General features: G+C 38.4%; 1 protein-coding gene across 1 annotated transcript in view; it reads left to right on the forward strand.

Moving 5' to 3' along the window:
* LOC150083338 (coiled-coil domain-containing protein 124-B-like) overlaps nucleotides 1-26,219 on the forward strand; it is a 122,749-nt gene that overhangs the window by 63,034 nt on the left and 33,496 nt on the right. Inside the window, exon 3 of the mRNA XM_090377196.1 lies at nucleotides 4,378-4,528. Within this exon, the coding sequence (XP_090233322.1) occupies nucleotides 4,378-4,528 (151 nt within the window). The remainder of the gene's footprint in view (nucleotides 1-4,377; nucleotides 4,529-26,219) is intronic.

Here is a 26,219-nt window from a genome sequence, read left to right on the forward strand (position 1 = left end):
GTCACCAAAGATAAGCTTAGGAGCAGAAGAATCCTTTTTGCGAGATATAAGACAAGACTGAGTTTTAGAAGGGTTGAAATGAACTAAGTTGTCTTTGCCCCACTGGAGAATTACCTGAAGATCGGCATTTAAGGAATTGGTAGCAGATTTTCGAGAAGTTGAAGCTGATTGAGCAGGGCAAGGTTTCTCAAAATGGAAAGTGGAATGCAATGTGCTATCATCGGCAAAACTATGGATAGGATTTCCAGTCAATGGAAGAAGGTCATTAATATACAAGAGGAAAAGAGTGGGGGAAAGAACTGAACCTTGGGGGACACTAGCATTAGTGGAGAAGTTAGAAGACAGAGAGCCATCTACCATCACCCTCAGTGAGCGATCAGAGAGAAAACTGAATAACCAATTACAAAAAACAGTTGGCAAACCATAAGATGGAAGCTTGTTTAGAAGACCTTTATGCCAAACACGATTGAAAGCCTTTGAGATGTCAAGCACAACTACTTATGTTTCACCAAACCTTTCTATTCAATTAGTCCATAAATGGGTAACATAAGCCAGAATATCACCAGTGGATCGACACTGACGGAATCCATACTGGCGATCGTTGATCAGACGGAAGGTTTCTAGGTAGTTTAAGAGTTCGCAGTTAATTGATTTCTCCAATACTTTAGAAAGAGTAGAAGTATTTGCAATGGAACGATAATTGGATGGGATGGATTTGTCATCCTGTTTAGGAACTGGCTGGATAAGAGCAAATTTTCAAGCATAAGGAAAAACACCTTTGGCATAAGAAAGTGAAAAAAGGTGGCAAAGAATCGAAGTAAGTTCAGGAGCACAGGTTTTGAGAACAAGCGGAGAAATACCATTGGGACCTGGAGCTTTCTGAGCATCAAGATTCGTCAAAATCCTTCTACCATCCTTTTGACGGAAGACCACAGGAGGCATTGAATGGAGCATGTTGGGAATGATGGGAGGTGTTTTACCAAGATCATTAATACATGAATTTGAAGAAAAATGGGATGCTCGCAAGTCGGCTTTATCCTTGGCTGAAGTGACAACAGAACCATCTGGTTTGGACAGAGGTGGGAGCAGAGATGGGCAATAGTTGCAGCCAATAGCTTTGGCAAGAGACCAGAATGCTTGGCTACCATTAGGGCAAGAAGCAAGTTTTCTACTCTTAGCCTGTTCAAACTCTAGTTTGGACTGATTAATAACTGCTTTACAATTGTTGCGAGTTTTGGTGTAGGCAGAAAATGAAACTGAAGAATTAGAAACAAGCCAATTACGATATGCAGCATTCTTCTCTTTAACAGCCTTAGCACATTTATTGGAAAACCAAGGTTTAGATAAAGGACGAGATTTTAAAGTGAAGTGTGGGATAAAGGATTCCATTCCTGCAAGAATAATTTTACTGACACGATCTGAGCAAACGTTGACATCAGAAGTTTTGAAACAGTAATATGACCAAGGAAAAGAAGAAAAGAAATCTCGCAGGTCATCCCATTTTGCATTCTTGTAATACCAAACAACACGAGGTTGGGAATAGCCATGAAATAAAGGCTCCATTGGAGAAGAGACAATCACCAAGTTGTGATCTGAAGTGCCTAAAGGACCTCTCACTTTGACCATGTACTTAGAAGGGTTGTTTGTAAGAAAAAGATCAAGCTTATTGGCTGTATGATTAGGATTGTCTTGTATTCTTGTAGGTAAATGAACAATCTGTGAAAAGTCATTAGTAATTGCAAAAGCCTCAGCATCTCGACCAGCTGGGTTGGTGTGACAAGAAAACGGAAGCCAGCTGGAATTGTGAACATTAAAATCACCAAATTACCTCACTGTTAGGAAAGTTGGACTGGAGAAAGTCAAGTTGCAAAGAGAGGAAGTCAAAGAGTTCCAAGTCATTAGTGGAGTTGGGAGAACGGTAGAGACAACAGATGAATTTGACACAATGAGGTAAAGAGATTTTGAGCCAGAGAAGATCAAAGAGAGGAGATTCCAAATTGCCAAGTCTCTGACAGGGAATATCAGAACGGACATATGCACAAGTACCACCTTTGAGGTGAAAGGAATCATACAGCGAATAATTTGGGCATCTGAGATGAGCAGTAGTTGAATCAACCGATAACTGAGATTCTGTCAGAAAAAGTACATGGGGTTTGGCAGACTGCAAGTGGAAATGGACATCGTCGAGATTAGAATTGAGACCACGTATATTTGTGAAATGAATTAGGAAGTCCTTGGGAGGTTTAGATCTTTTCGCAGATAAGCTTGCTCTATTAGTTTGACAATTCATTGTGTATTCAATAGTAAGAAAAAGTGAGTGGGACATGCTGTATGAAGTAATGAAATTTTTGGATATGGCGTACATGTGGTAAGAATATACCCAGATCCTTGACATAACGTGGCCTCGACAGTGCTCCCTGCATACACACTACTCGGACTCCCTCCAGTCACTATCTGGCAGAGTTGAGGTAGCAAGATTATACACTAGCTGATCCGAAAGCCTCCCAGAAAGTTACCAATAGGTCTGGTGTACTAATTAGCAGCCACCCTGCGAACACCGTTTTTAGAGCTGTACCCTCGAAATGTAAGGAATATTGGATCTCGCCACAATGTTCCTCATAACCTCAAAAGTCATCAATCATACTGCATGATGGAGGAGATGGGGAAGGGTTGACCGCAACTTAGCTCTAGAGACTAAACATGGGTTTCACCACTTCAAACCTCCAATAAGCAAAGTGGTTGTATTGCACCAGTTGATGAGAGTCATCTACCACCTAGTACTGCCTGGTAACATAGAGGGGCAGCATTCCTCCATGTGGTGTGGGTGCCACACCTTGACCCCTGCTTACGTTGATTCACACCTGGGTGGTCACCCACAATGTACTTGTGCTTGGAGGTTATACCCTGGATTACTAACAGTCCCACCATCGTGAAGGTGCAAGCAGAGGATTTGGCTGTCACTGACATCCGGACTTCGCTGAAATTGGGTCCACTTGACTTGAGTGTCACCCGAATATCAGTTCCATCAGGGTTTTAGACTTCCAGGTAGCAAGTACAGCTTGTCTGGCATATCTGAGAGAATGTCTGTAGCAACCTCAATTAACAATTGGGTGTTACCACCCAATTGTTATGTTATTCTGGGATTACTGCTATATTCAGTTCCTTGCATTTATCAATGGAAGTTGACCTTCAGTTACCACGTCTTGCCCCATTTTCCTAATTTTTCTAGGTCTTGTTGCAGTAGTATTCCTTGATTCCTGTCATTAAATGCCATGCCACCGTTTGCATTATCTACAAACTTAGTCAACAAGCTTGATATGACTTGAATAGTGTTGTTAATATATTGAACACAATAAGGAGGTCCCAGTACTAAACACTGAGGAACTCCTCTAATAATGTTATTTCACGATAAGTAGTGGCCATTAATAAACTACTCTCTGTCTTCTGCCACTAAACCATTTCTTTATCTATCACAGCAGCTTGCTCCTACATTGAACAGCATTCTTTCATGTGGAACAGTAACAAAAACTTTAATGACGTCAATGGTGTTAAAATTCTTTTTTTGCAACTAGTTTCTTTATTGCTACATCATAATAGCTAATCATATTCACCAGTCAAGATCACCTATTAACAAATCACCGTTGCGATTGCCATGTAACTTCTCTCCTGTAAAGATGATTCTGCATTACTTCTTTAACCACCATATCCATTATTTTTCCCTGCAACACAAGGTCAGCTTACATGTCTATAATTACTCACTTTGTGTTTCTGATTCCTCTTTTTGGATAGGAGAGACATTTGCACATCTCCATTCTGTAGGGGGCCAAGGATTTTTCTTATCTCTTTTGCCGCTTTTTTTTTTAATATAATTCAATTGATTACATCATCCCCTGGTGGCTTATTTACTTTCAGCTTGAGCAATTTTCAACTTCGAATATAAAAGTAATCTGTGGTGTCCACCTGAAATATAAAAGTAATCCATATTTCATAAAAGGTTGGAAAAGGCAGAGAAAGATACCATCACCCCGGGTGCCTTATTTACTTTTAGCCTCAACAGTTTCCTTTCCACATTCTTCTCAGTTATTGCAAAATCATTTAGCTCCCGGTTATAACTTCGTATACTTCTGGCATCCCTAAAAATTCTTCACACTTGTATGTAGTTGCAGAATATTTATTTAGTTTGTCAGCCTCCTGAAAAGAATCATCAATGGTTATGCAATTATATTCCATTATACCATTTACTGCTTAATCTACATTTTTTTATATTTATTTGGTTATAAAGGAAAAAATCTTTAAATATCAACCATTAATATTTGTTACTTGTGATTGCTTTAAGGTACAGCTTTTAACTTCTTTAATTTCTACCACTAAAAATAGGAAGAAAAAGAAAAGAAGCGACAGGATCTGCTTGAAAAAAAACACGCATCAAAACTGGCATATGAAGAGGAAATGAACACCTTAAAATCTGCTAAACCACAACTCACCAAAGTAACCAGGGCTGAGATAGCAGCACAATTAGAAAAGCAAGGTATGTCTGGATTTTATTTTTGTTTTAATTAATATAAGAATCCTATGTTACTAAAATAAAATAAAAAAAATTTTTTTAAATACAAAATGCCATATATAATCAGTCTCCAATTTAAAAAAAAAAAAAAAAAAGTATCAATATATATAAAATAGAATCTGATAAATCTGGCAAGATCGAGATTTAACCCTTAACAGATTTTTGAAATTCCAGGTTACTTAAAGGTAATATTGCTTGGCTCTGCAGCATGTGAGCTGCACATATCATCAGTTACTACAGAAAGATTATGCCATGTTCTGACAGGACAGTGGAGCATAATCACTTCAGAAATCACAGCATTTCTCTCATCACTTTCTTTAAGTTAAGGTGGAATGGGATTGGTAAGTGACCAGAATAAATACTAGTAATGGGAATAATTGAATGATTAGAAATCGAAACATTTCGATAATCTAAATAATCAAATGAGTAGAAGTTACTTTAGTTACTAACTACTAATTATTCGATTATATCATTCAAATGATATACAGTAGAACATCAGTTATCCGGAATAATTAATGTCAGACCTCTTCCAGATAGTCAAATTTTCCGGATAATAGAACATAAGGTAAGGTTAAATAAATTAAATCTTACCTTACCATTAAATTAAATAATTAAGATTAATTAAATAAAAAAAATTATCAACCAGTCTCGGAAAACAGAAACATCCATCCAAGGCATTTTTATGATTTTTATACAGAAAGGGAAAATTAGAAAGATTTTTAAATGCTCTTGGTTTTTTTGACTTACCGATAACGAGCATGGACAATCTGTGCGTCCCAGTAGCATTTGCACACATAGCAATTGTAACTCACTCTTTTCTCTTCTTAACACCTGGTGCAGGCATTTCTATTTCAGTGGCTAGGGTTTTTCTCGGTAATGCTTTCCATAATAAGCCTGTATCATCAACATTATAAACATTTTCTTTCTCATAATTTGCTATAACTGAAGCAAACTGACAAGGACACCACTGCTGATTTGTCTGCAGAAAGTTTCTTGCATTGAATATCTAGTTCACGTATATAGTGTCTCAGTTTAATTAAAGTTTTTCAGCGAACTTGTGCTTGCCTTAAAATCGTCATAACCTCTTAATTTTTGATTAAAATCCAATGCTTTTTCACACAACATTGGGCCAGACACTCGTTCACCTAAACTTTGCTTCTGAAGAAACCACAAATAAAGTGCACTCTCTAAAGTGGCATTTTCAGGTGTCGGCATCGTCTTTTTCCTGCTAGATCCTCCTTCACTATCCTAATCGAAATGAATTCTGTTATAGCATTGGAATTTTTCTTGATGTTGTAAATTATTGAAGTCCCCACACTAAACTCTTTGGAAAGATTTCCTAAATTTTCACCTTTTCTAATTCTATTAATAATTTCTGTTTTTTGTTGCCGTGTTAAAACTATGCATTTCCTTTTCGTTCACATTTTATCATAAAAAAATTGAGAAAAATAGTAAATCGCATTTTCGGGCAGATATTATTCTTACTGAATCTGGAGTTAAACTAATCTGAAATTCACTCATGGTTTCTGAGAAAACCCAGTAGTCTGTGTGATTTTTTCTATAGCACATTTCTGAAGGTCACATAGAATTCTAGAGGTCACAACCATAAAACAATAAAAACAATTTGCAGTTTTCGGTTTATTGGGCTTTTTGTTTTTACAATCTGTTATAAACGGGTAGTAAACTCGATCTTTCACTTATTAGAATCAAAATTCAGTTTGCAAATGTGATCACTATAACTGGCGCTTACTGTACTACTGTTAATAATAAAAAAAGAAAGATCAGCTTTTCAAATTATTCCAGATAATCGACGTTCTACTGTAATTTGATCATATCACTTATCACTTGAATGATTAGTATTAGTAGTGGCAAATGATATAAGAAAGCAAGCTTATACAGCATCAGCCAAAAAAAAAAAAAAAAAAAAAATTCCATTTCACATATCCATCTCCACCAGTAGTTTATCTAGTTCTTCCTTGAATTTATTCAAACTATCCATTTCTACAACAAAATAGCTGGAAGCTTGTTCTACCAATCAGCTGCCCTTTGGCTGAAGGTAAACTTCAGCACATCTATTCTGCAACCATCCTTTCTCAATTTAAGTGAGGCCTCCATACCTGTATACAGTACTCAAGATGCAGCCTAACCATGGCCTTATACCATAGCACATGCTTCTTGATTAGACTGGGGTTCGAGCCCGTCACCACCAAATACGGAGGATGCGGAAAGGTCAGGGAATGACCATGGCATATCCCGGAGCAATATGGCCTTAGTTGCTAATGCTCCTAAAAACCAAATAACAAACAACAACCATGGCCTTATACAAAGAGATAATTACCTCCTTATCCCTGCTAGCAAAGTTTCTATATATCATTGACAAAACCCCATGAACTGTCCTGGTAGCCTGTCTGCACTACTCAGAAGATGTCATATCTGACTGCACAATTAACCCCAGCTCCTTTTCATTTCGTTTTAAATAAGACATTCCTGAATATGTGTATATGCCTTTATTACAAAAAAATTATATTAAAGATGTAAACAATAACAACAAACTATTTTATAGATGATTATTTTATTAATATATTTAGTAAGTACATTTAAGTTTTTTTATTCATTACATACATATATCATATATGTATAAAATATAAGCAATATATATATAATTTAAAAAAAATAAATATGTTAAACAAAATAAATTGCAAAAACGATACATAAATAAAATATTACAAGAAAAAAACAATAGATATACAAAAGGTAGAAAGTTCTAAAGAAAAAATTATTTAAAAATTTTTGCTTCTTTTTTTCATACTTTAATAATTTAACTCTAATGATAAATCATTCTCAGTACTTAATAGAGCTAAAAAAGATAACCTCTCTCTTCACGCATTGTGCTTCAAAGATAATTTTTAATCAGTTTCAGTCGACTGAAATTTTTTTTAGCTGATGCACTTGTAACAGGGATTGTTAAAAAAATGTTATATAATATTAATAAATTATTATAACACTACATTCAAATTATTGCCAACGTTAATGCAGTTATATCTTCTAATTTTATTTCTGCCATTTCAGAATATTCTAAAATAAATAAATGACTTAAAATATTTAAATTTGGTGAGAAAATTGTCATCATTTATTATGTCATTTTTGTAAAATTCAGTAAGCACTGACAGACAATTTCTTTATCTGAAACATCTTCCAGTGCCGCTCAACACCTTATGATCATTGCATATACATTGTATGATGTATGTAATTTAATTATAAAGAATGATGAATTATAGATATAAAAGTTAATATTTTTAAAAACATTGAATAAATACTTAAGTAAGTTGTACAATGTATATATCACAGTATTACTTTGCTAAATATGTGCCACAATATCAGATTTCAGCAATGGGGGTACATTGTACCTGCTGACCCTACCCTGGCTGCCCCGTTGCTTAGTGTAGTACTTTACAGCTGGTATGTTACTCTGGGTTTACTACTACCCACATTCGGTACCTTGCATTAGTCGATGTTAAACTTCAATTGCCATTTCTCAACTCATCTGCCTAGTTTTTCTAAATCTTGTTGCAGCAGCATAAATTCATTACTGTTATTTACCACCCTGCCAATCATCTGCAAACTTAGACATTAAGCCTGATATAGGTTCGTCAACATCATTAATAAATACTGGAAGCAACAATGGGCTCAGCACTGAACTCTGTGGAATTCCACTAATAACATTAGTCCAAATAGAGTAGCGTCCATTGATAATTGCTCTCTGTCTTCTCTCACTCACCCTTCCCTTTATCCATAGCATTACCTTGCCCTTAATGCCCCACTTCTCCAATTTGTACAGCACTATTTTATGTGCAACAGTATGAAAAGCTTTCCAGGAATTCAAGTATAGGATATCAGAATTATTTTTTGCATCCAGTTCCTTTGTCACTGCATCTTGGTATCCACTCAGATTGGTAAGACAAGATCTCTCCTTAATGAACCCATGCTGTGACTGAAGTATAACTGCACTCCTTTCTAGATGGTCTTGCATCACTTCTTTAACCAGTGACTCCATTATTTAACCTGGAACAGAAGTTAATTGAACAGTTCTGTAATTACTCGTGTCACTCTTTTATCCCCTTTGTAAATTGGTGATACATTTGCATATCTCCTGTCCACAGGACCTCCCCTGAATCCAAAGTTACTCTCATTAGCTAAGGGTTTGCTTTACTTCCTTTGCTGCCTTCCTTAATATAATTGGATAGATCTCATCCACCCCAGGTGCCTTTTTAATGTTTAACTTCGACAATTTCTCTTCCACTTTCCTCTCTGTTATTACAGAATCATTTAACTCCCTGTTAGAGTTTGATGAACTTGTGGTAACCACTTCCCTACAAAATTTCTCATGCATGAATGTAGATGCAAAATACCTATTAGATTTGTCAGCAACCTGAGCAGGATCATCAAGTTGAGGTTGTCACAGACATTCTCTCAGATATGCCAGACAAGCTGTACTTGCTACCTGGGAGTCTAAAACGCTGATGGAACTGATATTCCGGTGACACTCAAGTCAAGTGGACCCAATTTCGGCGAAGTCCGGACGGTCTGTGACAGGCAAATCCTCTTTTTGCACCTTCACGATGGTGGGACTGTTAGTAATCCTGGGTATAACCTCCAAGCACAAGTACATTGTGGGTGACCACCCAGGTGTGAACCAACGTAAGCAGGGGTCGAGGTGTGGCGCCAACACCACATGGAGGAATGCCGCCCCCTCTATGTTACCATGCAGTACTAGGTGGTAGATGACTCTCATGAACCGGTGCAATACAACCACTTTGCTTATTGGAGGCTTGAAGTGGTGGAACCCATGTTTAGTCTCTAGAGCTAAGTTCCGGTCAACCCTTCCCTATCTCTTCCATCATGCAGTATGATTGATGACTTTTGAGGTTAGGATGAACGTCATGGCGAGATCCAATATTCCTTACATTTCGAGGGTACAGCTCTAAAACGGTGTTCGCAGGCTGGCTGCTAGTTAGTACACCGGACCGAACCTATTGGTAACTCTCTAGGAGGCTTCCGGATCAGCTAGTGTATAATCTTGCTACCTCTACTCTGCCAGATAGTGACTGGAGGGAGTCCGAGTAGTGTGTATGCGGGGAGCATTGTCGAGGCCACGTTATGTCAAGGATCTGGGTATATTCTTACCATGTGTACGCCATATCCAAAAATTTCATTACTTCATACAGCATGTCCCACTCACTTTTTCTTCCTATTGAATACACAATGAATTGTCAAACTAATAGAGCAAGTTTATCTGCGAAAAGATCTAAACCTCCCAAGGACTTCCTAATTCATTTCACAAATATACGTGGTCTCAATGCTAATTTCAACGATGTCCATTTCCACTTGCAGTCTGCCAAACCCCATGTACTTTTTCTGACAGAATCTCAGTTATCCGTTGATTCAACTACTGCTCATCTCAGATGCCCAAATTATTCGCTGTATGATTCCTTTCGCCTCAAAGATGGTACTTGTGCATATGTCCGTTCTGATATTCCCTGTCAGAGACTTGGCAATTTGGAATCTCCTCTCTTTGATCTTCTCTGGCTTAAAATCTCTCTACCTCATTGTGTCAAATTCATCTGTTGTCTCTACCGTTCTCCCAACTCCACTAATCACTTGGAGCTCTTTGACTTCCTCTCTTTGCAACTTGACTTTCTCCAGTCCAACTTTCCTAACAGTGAGGTAATTTTCCTTGGTGATTTTAATGTTCACAACTCCAGCTGGCTTCCGTTTTCTAGTCACACCGACCCAGCAGGTCGAGATGCTGAGGCTTTTGCAATTACTAATGACCTAGCACAGATTGTTCATTTACCTACAAGAATACCGGACAATCCTAATCATACAGCCAATAAGCTTGATCTTTTTCTTACAAACAACCCTTCTAAGTACACGGTCGAAGTGAGAGGTCCTTTAGGCACTTCAGATCACAACTTGGTGATTGTCTCTTCTCCAATGGAGCCTTTATCTCATGGCTATTCCCAACCTCGTGTTGTTTGGCATTACAAGAATGCAAAATGGGATGACCTGCGAGACTTCTTTTCTTCTTTTCCTTGGTCGGAATACTGTTTCAAAACTTCTGATGTCAACGTTTGCTCAGATCGTGTCAGTGAAATTATTCTTGCAGGAATGGAATCCTTTATCCCACACTCTACTTTAAAATCTCGTCCTTTATCTAAACCTTGGTTTTCCAATAAATGTGCTAAAACTGTCCAAGAGAAGAACGTTGCATATTGTAATTGGCTTGTTTCTAATTCTTCAGTTTCATTTTCTGCCTACACCAAAGCTCGCAACAGTTGTAAAGCAGTTATTAATCAGTCCAAACTAGAGTTTGAACAGGCTAAGAGTAGAAAACTTGCTTCTTGCCCTAATGGTAGCCAAGCATTCTGGTCTCTTGCCAAAGCTATTGGCCGCAACTTTTGCCCATCTCTGCTCCCACCTCTGTCCAAACCAGATGGTTCTGTTGTCACTTCAGCCAAGGATAAAGCTGACCTGCTAGCATCCTATTTTTCTTCCAGCTCATGTATTAATGATCTTGGTAAAACACCTCCCACCATTCCCAACACGCTCCATTCAATGCCTCCTGTGGTCTTCCGTCAAAAGGATATTAGAAGGATTTTGATGAATCTTGATGCTAAGAAAGCTCCAGGTCCCGATGGTATTTCTCCACTTGTTCTCAAAATCTGTGCTCCTGAACTTACTCCTATTCTTTGCCGCCTTTTTTCACTTTCTTATGCCAAAGGTGTTTTTCCTTCTGCTTGGAAATTTGCTCATATCCAGCCAGTTCCTAAAAAGGGTGACAAATCCTTCCCATCCAATTATCGTCCCATTGCAATTACTTCTACTCTTTCTAAAGTAATGGAGAAATCAATTAACCCCCAACTCTTAAACTACCTAGAAACCTTCCGTCTGATCAACGATCGCCAGTATGGATTCCGTCAGTGTCGATCCACTGGTGATATTCTGGCTTATGTTACCCATTTATGGACTAATTCAATGGAAAGGTTCGGTGAAACACAAGTAGTTGCTCTTGACATCTCTAAGGCTTTTGATCGTGTTTGGCATTAAGGTCTTCTAAACAAGCTTCCATCTTATGGTTTGGACACTGTTTTTAGTAATTGGTTATCCAGTTTTCTCTCTGATCGCTCACTGAGGGTGATGGTAGATGGCTCTCTGTCTTCTAACTTCTCCACTAATGCCGGTGTCTCCCAAGGTTCAGTTCTTTCCCCCACTCTTTTCCTCTTGACTGGAAATCCTATCCATAGTTTTGCCGATGATAGCACATTGCTTCAACTTTCCATTTTGAGAAACCTTGTCCTGCTCAATCAGCTTCAACTTCTCGAAAATCTGCTACCAATTGCTTAAATGCCGATCTTCAGGTAATTCTCCAGTGGGGAAAAGACAACTTAGTTGATTTCAACCCTTCTAAAACTCAGTCTTGTCTTATATCTCGCAAAAAGGATTCTTCTGCTCCTATGCTTATGTTTAGTGACACTCCGATTTCTAGGCAAAATGATATATCTCTTTTGGGGATTACCCTGACTTCTAATCTCTCTTGGCACAAGCACATTACAAATATTGCTTCCTGTGCATCTAAAAAACTTGGTTTTCTCTTTCGCTCTCGGCGTTACTTTTCTTCCAAATAGCTGCTCACTCTGTATAAATCGCAAATCCGCCCTGCCATGGAATATTGTTCCCACATCTGGGGTGGTGCCCCCAAAACCTCTCTCAGGCTTCTTGATTCCATTCAGAAGAGAGCAGTTAGATTAATTAATGATTCATCTCTAACAGAGTCTCTCCACTCGCTCTCTCATAGACGTACTGTTTCTGCTGCATGCCTCTTCTACAGATACTTCCATGGGCACTGTTCTTCTGAATTGGCTTCTATAATTCCCACTCTCTCATTCAAAACAGTCCGAACACGTGCCGCCACCAGCCAACATCCATTTACTGTCCAACTTCAAACCCACAGAACCAACTTTTCATCTTCCTCATTTATTCATTCAACTGCCATTTTCTGGAACAACCTTCCTTCATACGTATTTCCTGAAAATTACAATCTACAGAAGTTCAAGTCCAATGTCAACAAATATCTTCTTTTGTCTTCTCAACCTCCAGCCCAAGTACGGTACTAAGTACTATAGGTTCTAATACCTCTCTTGTTTGGGGTTCACATAAAAAAAAAAAAAAAAAAAAAAGTTAAACCATCAATATCAAGTGGACCAATGTGATTGATCTCTTCCTTCTAGTGTTTACATAAATAAGGTAATCTTTGCATCCCTTGCCAAAGATTTCTTGTAATCTGCCTTGGCTTGTCTAATCCCCTTTGTGACTTGATTGTAGATTAGTTTATATGTACCATAGGCTTCTGTATCGCCTGATAATTTATATGTATCCCATGCATTTTTCTTGTCTGGCATTCATTTAGGTTTAAGCTGCCTTGAACTGTATTTCTTAGTAGATTCCATATACATGATTGTAAACTGAGCTCTTCGAAAAACTGAAAAGGTAAATTAATTTTATTCATTACATTTTTGGTTGTTGTTGTTGTTGTTGTTATTTGGTTTTTAGGAGCATTAGTAACTAAGGCCATATTGCTCCGGGAATATGCAGTGGTCATTCCCTGACCTTTCCGCATTCTCCGTATTTGGTGGTGACGGGCTCGAACCCCGGTCTAATCAAGAAGTGTGTTCTACGCACTGCTGCTCCTTCCCACCTGGCTACGGAGGCGCACATTTTTGGTGATAACTGTCCTTATTTCTACATGCTGTGCTGTTCTTGCCTGCTGAAAGACAGAGGACACAGGTGGTTAGTCACGTTAAAGCATTATGCTCTAATTACTCCTCTTTACCAGCTAGATTTCCTCAGGCATAAGGTAAATTTATATTGTTCTCACAGTCCACTGGAAAGAACCGACCACTTATCGCTTAATACACCCTGAACTGTCAATAATGATTGGTCATGGACTACAACAAGACTAAAATATCAAATATCATTAATTTTTGGCATTATACTAAATTACTGAGTATTGTGACTGTTTCCTCAAATATATACTGACACCACCTCATTCTTATAATTTATAAGTATCATATGTATAACTCGTGGATGAAAAGTCATCACCAGCTTGGAGGAATTTCCTCCATTAAATGGTATGACTGACACGGATGTAAACATCTCAAATTTATTGAATCCTTGTGTACCCTTGGTTGGTCTGGGTGAAAATCTCTAGAGAAACTCAAACTCTGACCTAGGTCCTACTTCTAGCCAACCTGCACAAATTAGGTTCCAGAGTTTTCACAAAATGTAAATAAAACAGATAGTATTATAGATATAGCTCCCACTGAATTTTATTCTGACAATAATCAAGATGTATCATCAATATTTAAAGCAATTTCTAACATAAGGAAGGATATTATGAGCTACCTTCAGTGTGACACTAATAGAATAACCAAAGCATCTGATAATTTTATTTTGGCCAAATGGTCCAGGTTAGAAACTATTACAACAGCACTTCTTTTGCTGGAGACTAGGCACCTACAAGGTGATCTGATTGAGGTGTATAAGGCCTCGAATGGTTTGAGCAAGCTCAATGCTCTACACTCAGGGCGATAGAGAATGAAAAAGACCTGGGGGTAATTGTGCAGTCAAATATGAAGATCTGAATATTGCAGACAGTCTGCAGGAATAGCTCATGGTGTCTTGTCAATGATATACAGGAATTTTTCTAGCAGGGATAAGGAGATGATTATCCCCTTGTATAAGGCAATGGTCAGGCCACACCTTGAATACTGTATACAGGTCTGGAGGCCTCACGTTAGGAAGGATGTAGAGCTACTCAAACAAGTACAGAGAAGGGAAACGAGATTGGTGAATGGAACAAAGGATTACTCTTACAAATAAAGACTTAAGTTCTGCCAATTGCAGTCTGGAGACTAGGCACCTGCGAGGTGATCTGATTGAGGTGTATGATGCCTTCAATGGTTTGAGCAAGCTCAGTGCTGATGGGATTCTTCCTCCTGCCCAGATTAGTCGCCTGAGAGGACATAAATTCAAATTGAGGAAAGACAATTGTAGAATAGATGTTTGGAAATTTGCATTTAGCTAGTGAGTGGTTGATTGCTGGAACAAACTTCCATCTGTTGTTGTAGAAGTTGACAGCTTAAATGAATTCAAGGCAGAACTAGACAAACATTTGGAGTTAATGGGTGGGTGAAATGGGAAGGGTTTTTTATTTTTTGGCTGATGCTATATAACTTGCTTTCTTGCATCATATGCCTCTACTAATGCTAATTGCTATGAATACCTAAAAGCACTAGAACTGCCATGTTCTAGAATCAATAATGAATAGTCTCAATCTACTTCAGGATCTCTGAAAATATTACAGATCAATGCTCATAAGTACAGAACTGTCAGTAATGAAATTAGACATACCACATTTGAACATCAATTGATGTTGCACTCATCCAAGAACCATATTATGTTAAAGGAAAAGTTATTGACTTTTCCTCTTTAAACAGAGTTATACAGGCCTATCACAGTTATCTGAGGTTGGCCATAATTATTTTTAACAATACATTAGATGTAAGTGAAATTTTTAGTTTATGCACCCAGTTTATAACCTGTATTTATATTACTGGCACTTTTGGCTTTACATATGCTCCATATGCTGACTTTGAACCCACATTAAACTCAGTGGACCACACTTTAATATATTTAAATTCATTTAAGTTTATTATCTGTGGCGACTTTCAATGCAAGGTCTCAGTCATGTTTAGTTCATTTGTTGATACATGAGGACAACTTTTTGGATGATTTCATCCTTCATCACAATTTAATTATTTTAATTCAACCTGATACTTTTTCCAATTCCCTGGCAGCTCAAACCTTGGCCTCCCTTGACATGCCTCGTTTTGTAGGTTTTTAGAACGTCTTTATGGACTGAACTACTTCTGATCATCATGCTTTAGTCTTTTCTCTTAATATTCCTTCTTCCCCTAAATAAAATCATACAATTTTATACTAAAAAATTTTGTTGGAAAAAATTTTTTTAACCTTATCATTTACTCTGCCAACTTCTGACATGTTTGGATCTTCTTGCCTTAGTGTCTACATTACAGAATGCAGTGATTTTTGTAGCTACTGAAGCCACTAAAAAGAAAGTTAAAATAAATGTTATTACTCTCTGGTGGAACCAAAATTTAACTAATTTACATAAATCGATTCATAGGGCTCGTAAACTATATCAGCGTCACCACACTACCTGGCTCCTGACTGATGTTGAACAAAACCAGTTAGATTGGATAGACACCATCAATCGCATTTTAGATCCTTTCTTTTTAGATGATAATCCTGTGGGAGATCTTCCCAGACAGAAACTTACAAGACAACTAAATATGGAGTATTACAATAATACGACCTCACTACCATTTTGCAGTTGCAAAAATAAGCCTCGACAAATGTCCAGGAAAAGAACTTACTGAAGGTATATTCATAATTAAACTGTATCAAAAATTCCCACATATTTCGGTTAAACCACAGTCTGGAAATCTGCAATTGTAAAAATTCTCCTCAAACCTGGAAAACCAATTGATAACTCCCATCCTTCTAAGTCACTTAGGAAAAGTTTTTGAGAGATTTTTGTCTTATTGTGTTATTAGTCTATTGACCGAAAATAATTTCTACTCTGAAAATCAGTTTTATTTTTGTCCTGGAGTTGATACTGAAGGTGCTTTGTTTCACTTTATGAAACTCATCATTTGCACACAACATATCAACCCTTAGTGATATTTATTGACTTCAAGGGGGCTTTTGGCTTCCTTTGGTGGGAGAGCGCACTCGAATGTCTTAGATCTTTAAACTACTCATTTGACTTATATAGCATTTTGAGTTATTTTTCAGACACAAATTTGTGCTACTTCCAACTTCCAGACTGTTTATAGATAAATTAAATCATGGTTGCTCACAAGGTTCCATGCTTGGTCCACTAATCTGGAATTTGGTTTTAAACTAGTGGCTGCCTAAACAATATGATAATTTTCAATCAATGGCATATGCAGATGATCTTGTCCATTTTTGCTATGCAAACTCCAGGACTCAGATATAAACTCAAGCTAATAACATCCTACAGGACTTATCAGAATGGATTAAAGCTAAAAAAACTAAAAAAATTTCAACTCACAAAACTTCTATAATGGTATTTAAAGGTTCTTTATCTACTAACAGACCTCCCTTAATTAAACTTAATGGTTCCAGTATTCCTTATGTCACTATAACCAAATATTAGCATTAGCAGAGTCATATGATGCAAGAAAGCAAGCTTATGCAGCATCAGCCAAAAAAAAAAAAAAAAACTTCCACAACAAGGGATGAAAGTCTGTTCCACCAACCCATTAGCTAAAGGCAAATTTCCGCATATCTATCCTACATCTGTCTTTCCTCAATTTGAATTTATGCCCTCTCAGGTGATTATTCTGAGCAAGAGGAAGACTCCCATCAGCATTGAGCATGCTCAAACCATTCAGGACTTTATACACCTCTATCAGATCACCTCGCCGGTGCCTAGTCTCCAGACACTGTAATTTGCAAAACTTAAGCCTTTCCTCCTAAGAGCAACCCTTTGTTCCATTCACTAATCTTGTTGCCCTTCTCTGTACTTGTTCCAGCAGCTCTACATCCTTCTTGAAATGAGGGCTCCAGACCTGTATACAGTACTCAAGGAGTGGCCTGACCATTGCCTTATATAATGGAATAATCACCTCCTTATCCCTGCTAGAAAAATTCCTGTATATCATTGACAAGACACCATGAGCTACTCTTGCAGCCCGTCTGTACTGCTCAGAGAACTTCATATCTGCCTGCACAATTACCCACAGGTCCTTTTCATTCTCTACCACTGTCAGTTTTTTTTTTTTTTTTTTTTGGTAGTTATTGCCGCATCGGTTTCTGTGGCCATAGTGCACCTCCCAAGGTTTTTTGCAGTACTTTGATCCAAGCCCAAGGCGGGATTCGAACCCGCGACCTTTGGGTTGCCAGGCAGGCGCTTTACCCACCCGGCTAGCCCGGTCGGCCCACTGTCAGTGTAGTACCACAGAGTTGATACATTGCTCTGGGGTTGCTGTTTCCTATATGTAGTACTTTACATTTGTCAATGTTAAATTTCATTTGCCACCTCTCAGCCCATCTGCTCAACCTTTCCAGATCCTGTTGCAGCAGCATAGCATCAGTAGTGTTCTTAACAACCCTGCCAACCTTTGTATCGCCTTAAAACTTGGACATTAAGCTTGATATACCATCATCAATATTATTTATAAATATAGAAAACAATAATGAACCCAACACTGAACCCTGAGGGACTCCACTAATAACATTAGTCCACGAAGAGCAGTGTCCATTGATTACCACTCTCTGTCTTCTCCCTCTCAACCACCCCGTTTTCCATAGCAGCAATTTTCCTCCAATGCCACACTGCTCCAATTTGTGCAGCAGTCTTCCATGTGCAACAGTATCAAAAGCCTTTCTAAGATCCAAGTATATAATATCAAAGTTATTCCCTGCATCCAATTCTTTTATGACTGCATCATAGTATCCAATCAAATTGGTCAGGCAAGACTTCCCCTTAACAAGGTGTCCAAGCTATAACTGAAGTCTTGTCTAGATGATCCTGCAGTGCTTCTTTAACCAGTGCCTCCATTAATTTTCCTGGAACAGAAGTTAAACTCACAGGTCTATAATTACTTGTGTCAGCCTTTAATCCTCCTTTGTGAATTGGAGTCACATTTGCACATCTCCAGTCTATGGGTACTTCCCCTGAGTCCAAGGAAGCACTCATAATTATGGCTAAGGGTTTGCTTACTTCCTTTGCTGCCACCTTTAATATAACTGGATAGATCCCATCCACCCCAGGTGCCTTTCTTGTGTTTATCTTCAACAATTTCTCCTCCACTTTACTCTCAGTTATTACAAGATTATCTAGCTTACTGGTAGAGTTGAATACACCTCTGGCATTCCCCTCGCTGAATAACTCCTCATGTGTGAATGTCATTTAGTTATTTAGAAAATATTCATTTAGTTTGTTAGCTACCTGAGCAGAATCATCAACAGTTGAACATCAATATCAAGTGGACCAATCTGATTCATCCCCTTCCTTCTAGAGTTTACATAAGTAAAGAACTCTTTGCTGTTTTTCTTTGCATCCTTTGCCAAAGATTTCTCATAATCTGATTTTGCATGCCTAACCTCCTTTGTGACTTGCCTACAGACCAGCGTATATCTATCATAGGCTTCTGTGTCACGTGTTAATTTATATGTATCCCATGCATTTTTCTTCTCTGCCATGTGTCTCATTAGTTCATCTGACATCCATTTAGGCCTAAACATTGAACAGTATTTCTTAGTTGGTATGTAAAGCCTAGTAGCTTCCAAGATAAGTTCTTTGAATGCTTCCCATTTTAAATTTGCTGTTGGTAACATCATCAGTTGGTCCCACTGTATAGAATTTAAATATTGTCTCAGGCCATCGTAGTTGCCTTTACGAAAGCAATAACTCTTACCTTTACCCCTGATGGTAGTTACTTCTTTGAGTAAATCCCACTTCAGCACACTGTGATCACTGCCACCTAGTGATTCCTTTATCAGCAGATTCTTAATGCATGAAGAATCACTACTGATAATCAAATCAAGAGCGTTACTCCCTCTAGTTGCCTCCCGAACATGCTGATGTAGAAACAATCATCCAATATATCCACAAAAGCCTTGCTAGTGTGTGAGTGACCAACCCACAAATTCCAGTCAATATCTGGGAAATTAAAATCCCCCATTATAAGACTCTCTGATTTTCTGGCCCACTCTATTTCCCTGTACAGTTTCTTATTATACTCATCAGAGTCATTAGGCCTATAGCACACTCCTACTCTCAATTTTGATCTTCCAATGCTTATGTCACACCAAACTGACTCGACACTGCACTGTCCAGCGATGTCGACTGGCTTCACTTCCTCAGATTTTATGTGTTTCTTAACTAATAGCATAACCCCTCCTCCCTTCCTATCCTGTCTATCCTTTCTGTAGATGTTGTACTCCCCAAATTCCAGTTCTGCATTCCTTATATCTGTGTGACACCACGTCTCTGATATCCCAACAATATCCACCTTTCATACTTTGAGCAATACCTCAAATTCATCAAATTTATTTACCAAACTCCTAGCATTGGTGTACACACAAGTAGACATGCACCTGTTCCTATTCTTAGCTACTCTAACACAACCCATGTGTTTACTTGTACCGCAATGACTCCCAGCAGTCTCTGAAATATCCTGCATCTTGTTTTCCAGGCTTCTGCTCATTCCAATAGAAGCAGCGCAAGAATCACTTTCACCTCTGCCAGTGGCTACTGTTAATCTATTAGTCCTTGTATCCCCCCCAAGCTAGCAGTTTTCTGACCCACCTAACACTGCCTCGATAGCATCAGCAAATATTCTTGAACCCTTTCTATTTAAGTGTATCCCATCCCTGTAGAAGCAGTCTCTCCTGTTAACAAGTATAGACCAGGCTGAAAAAAATTCTACCCCTTGAGCCTTGCACAATCTTTCCAGGGCTGAATTGATCGACAAGGCTCTCATCATATACTCCCTCCTATCGTGTCTGGGCAGAATTGCAGACACTTTCAAATTCAACCCTAATTCACAGCTTTTTTTTTCAACAGTGACCTGTACTTGTTAAGTAATTCTGTCGGTCTCCTACTCTTAATATCATTAGTGCCAACGTGTACAACTTTATCACCTTTTGTGCCCTTAAAAGATGATATCCGCTCTACAATGTCATCAACCTTTGCCCCTGGCAGACATACCCCTGTCCTGTTCCACCTATCCTTTTTACAAAACATGTTCCCCGTTTCCCTGACAATAGAGTCACCAACAACTACTAGTTCCTGTGGGACCAGCGCATTCTGCCTTGGGGGTTGCCACTATGTTGCGTGATGACCAAGTGCAAGCTTTGGCGTTGATGTGGGCAGCTGAGAGCTTGATGGGCCCCTCAATTTAGATCCTTCGAGGGCATCCACCCTGTCCTTCAAGCTCTCATATAGGCCCATAACAATGCTGAGTTGTCGACTGATTTCGTTACACTCCTTGCATCACGCACACACAAAGACATCCCCCATGGCAATATCATGTCCCGTACCCGATTGCTCCACAAAAATCATGCAAACAGTCCATTTTAAAAGGCTGTGATTCAGAGGGCAACTGCCCCCCTCAGTTCTCCTCAGAGCCACAGCACTCCCATTAGCTTGAGCCTTTTGCTTTGCTGCTCTGGTCTGAGTCATGATATCGATTTAATTTCAATAAAATTTGAATTTCAGGACAAAATTATAACCCTAAACTTGTATCCCAACACAGTTATAATGCTATATATATTTTTCAGTATCAAGTATTATCTACGAGTTCCCTTTATATAACTTCCGTATCAAGTTATGTATTAATTAATTATGTTATGTTTGTAATCTAAGTCGTTGTATATATTTAGTTAAAAGTAGAATTTAATTAACAACGAAGTTTAACAAAATTAATACATTTTACTGATTAATTGACAATATTGTATTATATACTATACTATACTAACGCTATCTAGTTCGGGATATAATGTTGTATCGTATAACAAAGGCGGCAAGTTACGAATGGTAAATCTACAGACACTTAAGTATTAATTAACTTCCAAATCTCACTGTCTCAATTCAGAATAAACTAACGATCTCGACTAGGTCTATAAGCTACTTATAGAAAATAATTTGATGTAACAATCGGTCAATAAAGCAGCTAAATATGGCTAAAAAACTTCTCGTTCAGCAGAGCTGCAACTTGTAACACGTGGATTTGATACCCTTACCGATACTTTTATGCAATTACAAGGCCGAGTAAAGAATAAATACACCAGATTAATCAGAAAATCACAAAATAATGCTATACTACTAAATTTAAATCAAAAGTTTTAGAAAAACAATAATTTCAAATCAATAAATAAGAAAATCCACTTAGCGGCTTTGAACATGTCTGGCTCCCACTAGCCTCGTCAGCAGACCATCATATCCTGGATTAAATGTAAATAACCGTCTGGAGTTCTATCTTCATTTATCCTTTTTATGAGATAAATTGAAAAAAATTGCTGGTTGCTTATTTTGCAGTAACCAGAATCACTCACCATGACTGGGGCCTTAATCAAAAAACATTAACCACTCTCTACAAGGCTGTCATTCCACATATGCAGCTAAAACCTAGTTTCTAGGACCAGGATTTCCACTTTAAAGAGTAAACTATGCACATTACAACACAGTAATTCTTTTACTTTTATCGAAAACTTGTAGAACTGTCTCAACTCCTGCCTTACAAGTATTGTCTGGTTCCAAGCCCTTGACTTATCCTTAGTTTTTTCGAGGATTTTGCTATTTCATTAAAAGAATATCCCCTCTTGACTTTGACAGCATTCAAATTGATCAATCTAAAAGAGAAAAAATCAGTCTTCAATATCTTTATGTCATGGTGGCAGCAACGTTGTATTAACTCCCCTAAGGGCCAAGTCACAAAAGCTTTTATCAGTGATGTTAATTTTGTCAATAATAGTACATTAAAATGGTTTTCAGCAAATCTATATTCTTGTTTCCTTACAGGGCTCTATAAATACAAAATTGGCTCAGTTTAATCTTTCTGATTCCAATCTTTGTTTTTTTTGCAAGGTTGATACTTCTGTGTATGATAATTTTCATCAAACTCTTTTATTCTATGACCAGCATAACCTTATGAAATCAGGAATCTGTGTTTCTTTTAAACAAGACTAATTTTATTGCCTTTCAAAAATTTGCTTCTTCCACTTTTCATCATCAGAAGTCACTTATGACACACCACTAGCAGTTTTGACTTCGTATAAAGAAACAGTCTTATCCTAAATTTTAAATTTTTTTATTTTTTATTTCTTTTTTATTTATTTATTTATTTTTATTATTTTTTTCCAGTGCCCTGGGTTTGGACTACTCAGAGTAGGTACAGGATTTATTGCTGACACCCACTGGTATAGCACTACAATCAGATGCAAAATTTTGCCCTTCAGGGCTGATAATGATTTTAGTTCCTGGGGTCCACCGCATTTCAAACTTACTTATGGTCCACCTCCCTTGGGCAGGCTCTCCAGGTGATCGCCTTTCTGATGACTATAAGTGGTCAGAAACAAACTAAACAACGCTCACGCACACGCACACACACACACACACACACACACACTATATAAACATAACATCACATTTCTGGAGATGGTAATTCTCTTGATCTGGTTATCAGCGGTGATTATTCGTGTATAAAGAATTTGCAGGTAACGGAACCATTAGGTGGCATTGATCAGAGTGTACTGATGTGGGATTTACTTAACGATATAATTACCATCACGGGTAAAGGGAAGAGATTTTGCTTCTGGAAAGGTGACTACAGTGGTCTGAGACAGTTTTAAATTCTGTACAGTGGGACCAACTGATGATGTCACCAACAGCAAATTCTAAGTGGGAAGCATTCAAGGAACTAATCGTGGAAGCTACTAGGCTTTTCATACTGATTAAAAAATATTGTCCAAGGTTTAGGCTTAAATGGATGTCAGATGAACTAATGAGACTCGTGGCAGAAAAGAAAAATGCATGGGATACATATAAATTATCAAGCAATTAGAAGCCAATGGCAGATATAAGCTAATCTATAAGTGACAAAGTAGGTTAGGCAAGCAAAGGATGCTAAGAAAAACAACAAGGACCTCTTTACTTATATAAACTCTAGAAGGAAGGGGATGAATCAGATTGGTCCACTTGATATCGATGGTTCAACTGTTGATGATCCTGCTGAGATAGCTCATAATCTGAATGAGTATTTTGCATCTACATTCACACATGAGGAGTTATTAAGGGAGGAAAATGCCAGAAGTTTATCAAACTGTAACAGGGTGCTTAATAATTTTGTAATGACTGAGAGCAAAGTGGAGGAGAAATGGTTGAAATTAAACAGAAGAAAGGCATCTGGGATGGATGGGATGTATCCAGTTATATTAAAGGAGGCGGCATAGAAAGTAAGCAAACCCTTAGCCATTATTATGAGAGCATCATTGGGCTCAGGGGAAGTCCCTACAAACTGGAGATGTGCAAATCCATCCCCCAATTCAAAAAGGGGGATCTAAGGGTGAATGAGTAATTACAGACCAGTTAGTTTAAATTCTGTTCTGGGGGAAAATAATGGAGTCACTGGTTAAAGATGTATTGCAGGATTATCTAGACAAGACTGCAGTAATAATTTAGACACAGCATGGGTCTATTAAGGGAAAGCCTTGTCTGACAAATCTGATTGGATACTATGATTTGTTTACAAAGGAACTGGGCACAAAAAAATAATTTTGATATCATATACTTGGATTTCAGGAAAGCTTTTGACACTGTAGCACATGGAAGACTACTGTACAAATTGAAGCAGTATGGTATTAAGGGTAAGTTGCTACATTGGGATGGCGCCTCCGTAGCCAGGTGGGAAGGAGCAGCAGTGTATAGCACATGCTTCTTGATTAGACCGGGGTTCGAGCCCGTCACCACCAAATACGGAGGATGCGGAAAGGTCAGGGAATGACCATCGCAGAGCAATATGGCCTTAGTTGCTAATGCTCCTAAAAACCAAATAACAAATAACGCTACATTGGATAAAAGGATAGTTGAGTGGGAGACGACAGAGTGGTAATCAATGGATGCCGCTCTTCATAGACTAATGTTATTAGTAGAGTCCCCCAGGGTTCGGTGTTGGGCTCACTATTGTTTTGTATATTTATCAATGATATTGATGTAGGTAGGCTTAATGTCGAAGTTTGCAGATGAAGTTTAGAAAGGTTGGCAGGGTTGTTAATGACAGTAATGGCAGTGTGTTACTGCAACAGGATCTAGAAAATTTGGGCAGATGGGCTGAGAAGTGGCAATGGAAGTTTAACATTGACAAATGCAAAGTACTGCATATGGGTAGAAGTAACTCCAGAGAAATATACCAACTCTGTGGTACTACACTTAAGGTGGTGGAAAATGAAAAACATCTAGGAGTAATTGTGCAGTCAGATATGAAGTTTTCTGAGCAATGCAGACAGGCTAGAGCAGGTCATGGGGTATTATCAATGATATACAGGAATTTTGCTAGTAAGGAAAAGGGGGTGATTATCCCTTTGTATAAGACAATGGTCAGGCCAGGCCATGCTTTGAGTACTGCATACAGGTCTGGAGGCCTCATTTTAGAAAGGATATAGAATTGCTTGAGCATGTACAGAGAAGGGCAACAAGATTGGTGAGGGGAACAAAGGGGTCCTCGTACCAAGAAAGGCTTATGTTCTGCAAATTGCAGCAGCTGGATACTAGCACCTGCGAGGTGATCTGATTGAGGTGTATAAAGCTTTGCATGGGTTGAGTACGCTGAATTCGTGGGATTCTTCCACTTGCTCAGGTTACGAACCTGAGGGGGAGAAATGAAATTGAGGAAAGAGAGCTGTAGAATAGATGTGCGGAAATTTTCGTTTATCCAGTGGGTGGTTATTTGTTGGAATAGCATTAGCATTAGCATTAGTAGAGGCATATGATGCAAGAAAGCAAGCTTATTCAGCATCAGCCAAAAAAAAAAAAGAAAAACCCCACTCCCATTTCACCCCTCTGTTCGTTCGAAATACCTGTCCAGTTGAGCTTTATATTTGTTTAGGCTATCAACTTCTACAACAAGTGATGGAAGTCGGTTCCACCAACCAACCACCCGCTGGCCAAAGGCAAATTTCCGCACATCTATCCGACATCCGTCCTTCCTCAATTTGAATTTATGCCCTCTGAGGTGATTATTCTGAGCAAGATGAAGAATCCCATTGGCATTGAGCATGCTCAAACCATTCAAAGCCTTATACACCTCTATCAGATCACCTCGCCGGTGCCTAGTCTCCAGACTCTGTAATTTGCAAAACTTAAGCCTTTCTTCGTAAGAGCAACCCTTTGTTCCATTCACTAATCTTGTTGCCCTTCTCTGTACCCGTTCCAGCAGTTCTACATCCTTCTTGAAATGAGGCCTCCAGACCTGTATACAGTACTCAAGATGTGGCCTAACCATTGCCTTATACAAGGGAATAATCACCTCCTTATCCCTGCTAGAAAAATTCCTGTATATCATTGACAAGACACCATGAGCTACTCTTGCAGCTCGTCTGCACTGCTCAGAGAACTTCATATCTGTCTGCACAATTACCCCCAGGTCCTTTTCATTCTCCACCACTGTCAGTGTAGTACCGCAGAGTTGATACGTTGCTCTGGGGTTACTGTTTCCCATATGTAGTACTTTACATTTGTCAATGTTAAACTTCATTTGCCACCTCTCAGCCCATCTGTTCAACCTTTCCAGATCCTGTTGCAGCAGCATAGCGTCAGTAGTGTCCTTAACAACCCTGCCAACCTTTGTATCATCTGCAAACTTGGACATTAAACTTGATATCCCATCATCAATATCATTCATAAACACCGAAAACAACAACGGACCCAACACTGAACCTTGAGGAACTCCACTAATAACATTAGTCCACATTGAGCAGTGTTCAT

This window comes from Mastigoproctus giganteus, chromosome 7, assembly GCF_048544385.1.
Source record: "Mastigoproctus giganteus isolate SK-2022 chromosome 7, ASM4854438v1, whole genome shotgun sequence".
Classification (NCBI taxonomy): Eukaryota; Metazoa; Arthropoda; class Arachnida; order Uropygi; family Thelyphonidae; genus Mastigoproctus; species Mastigoproctus giganteus.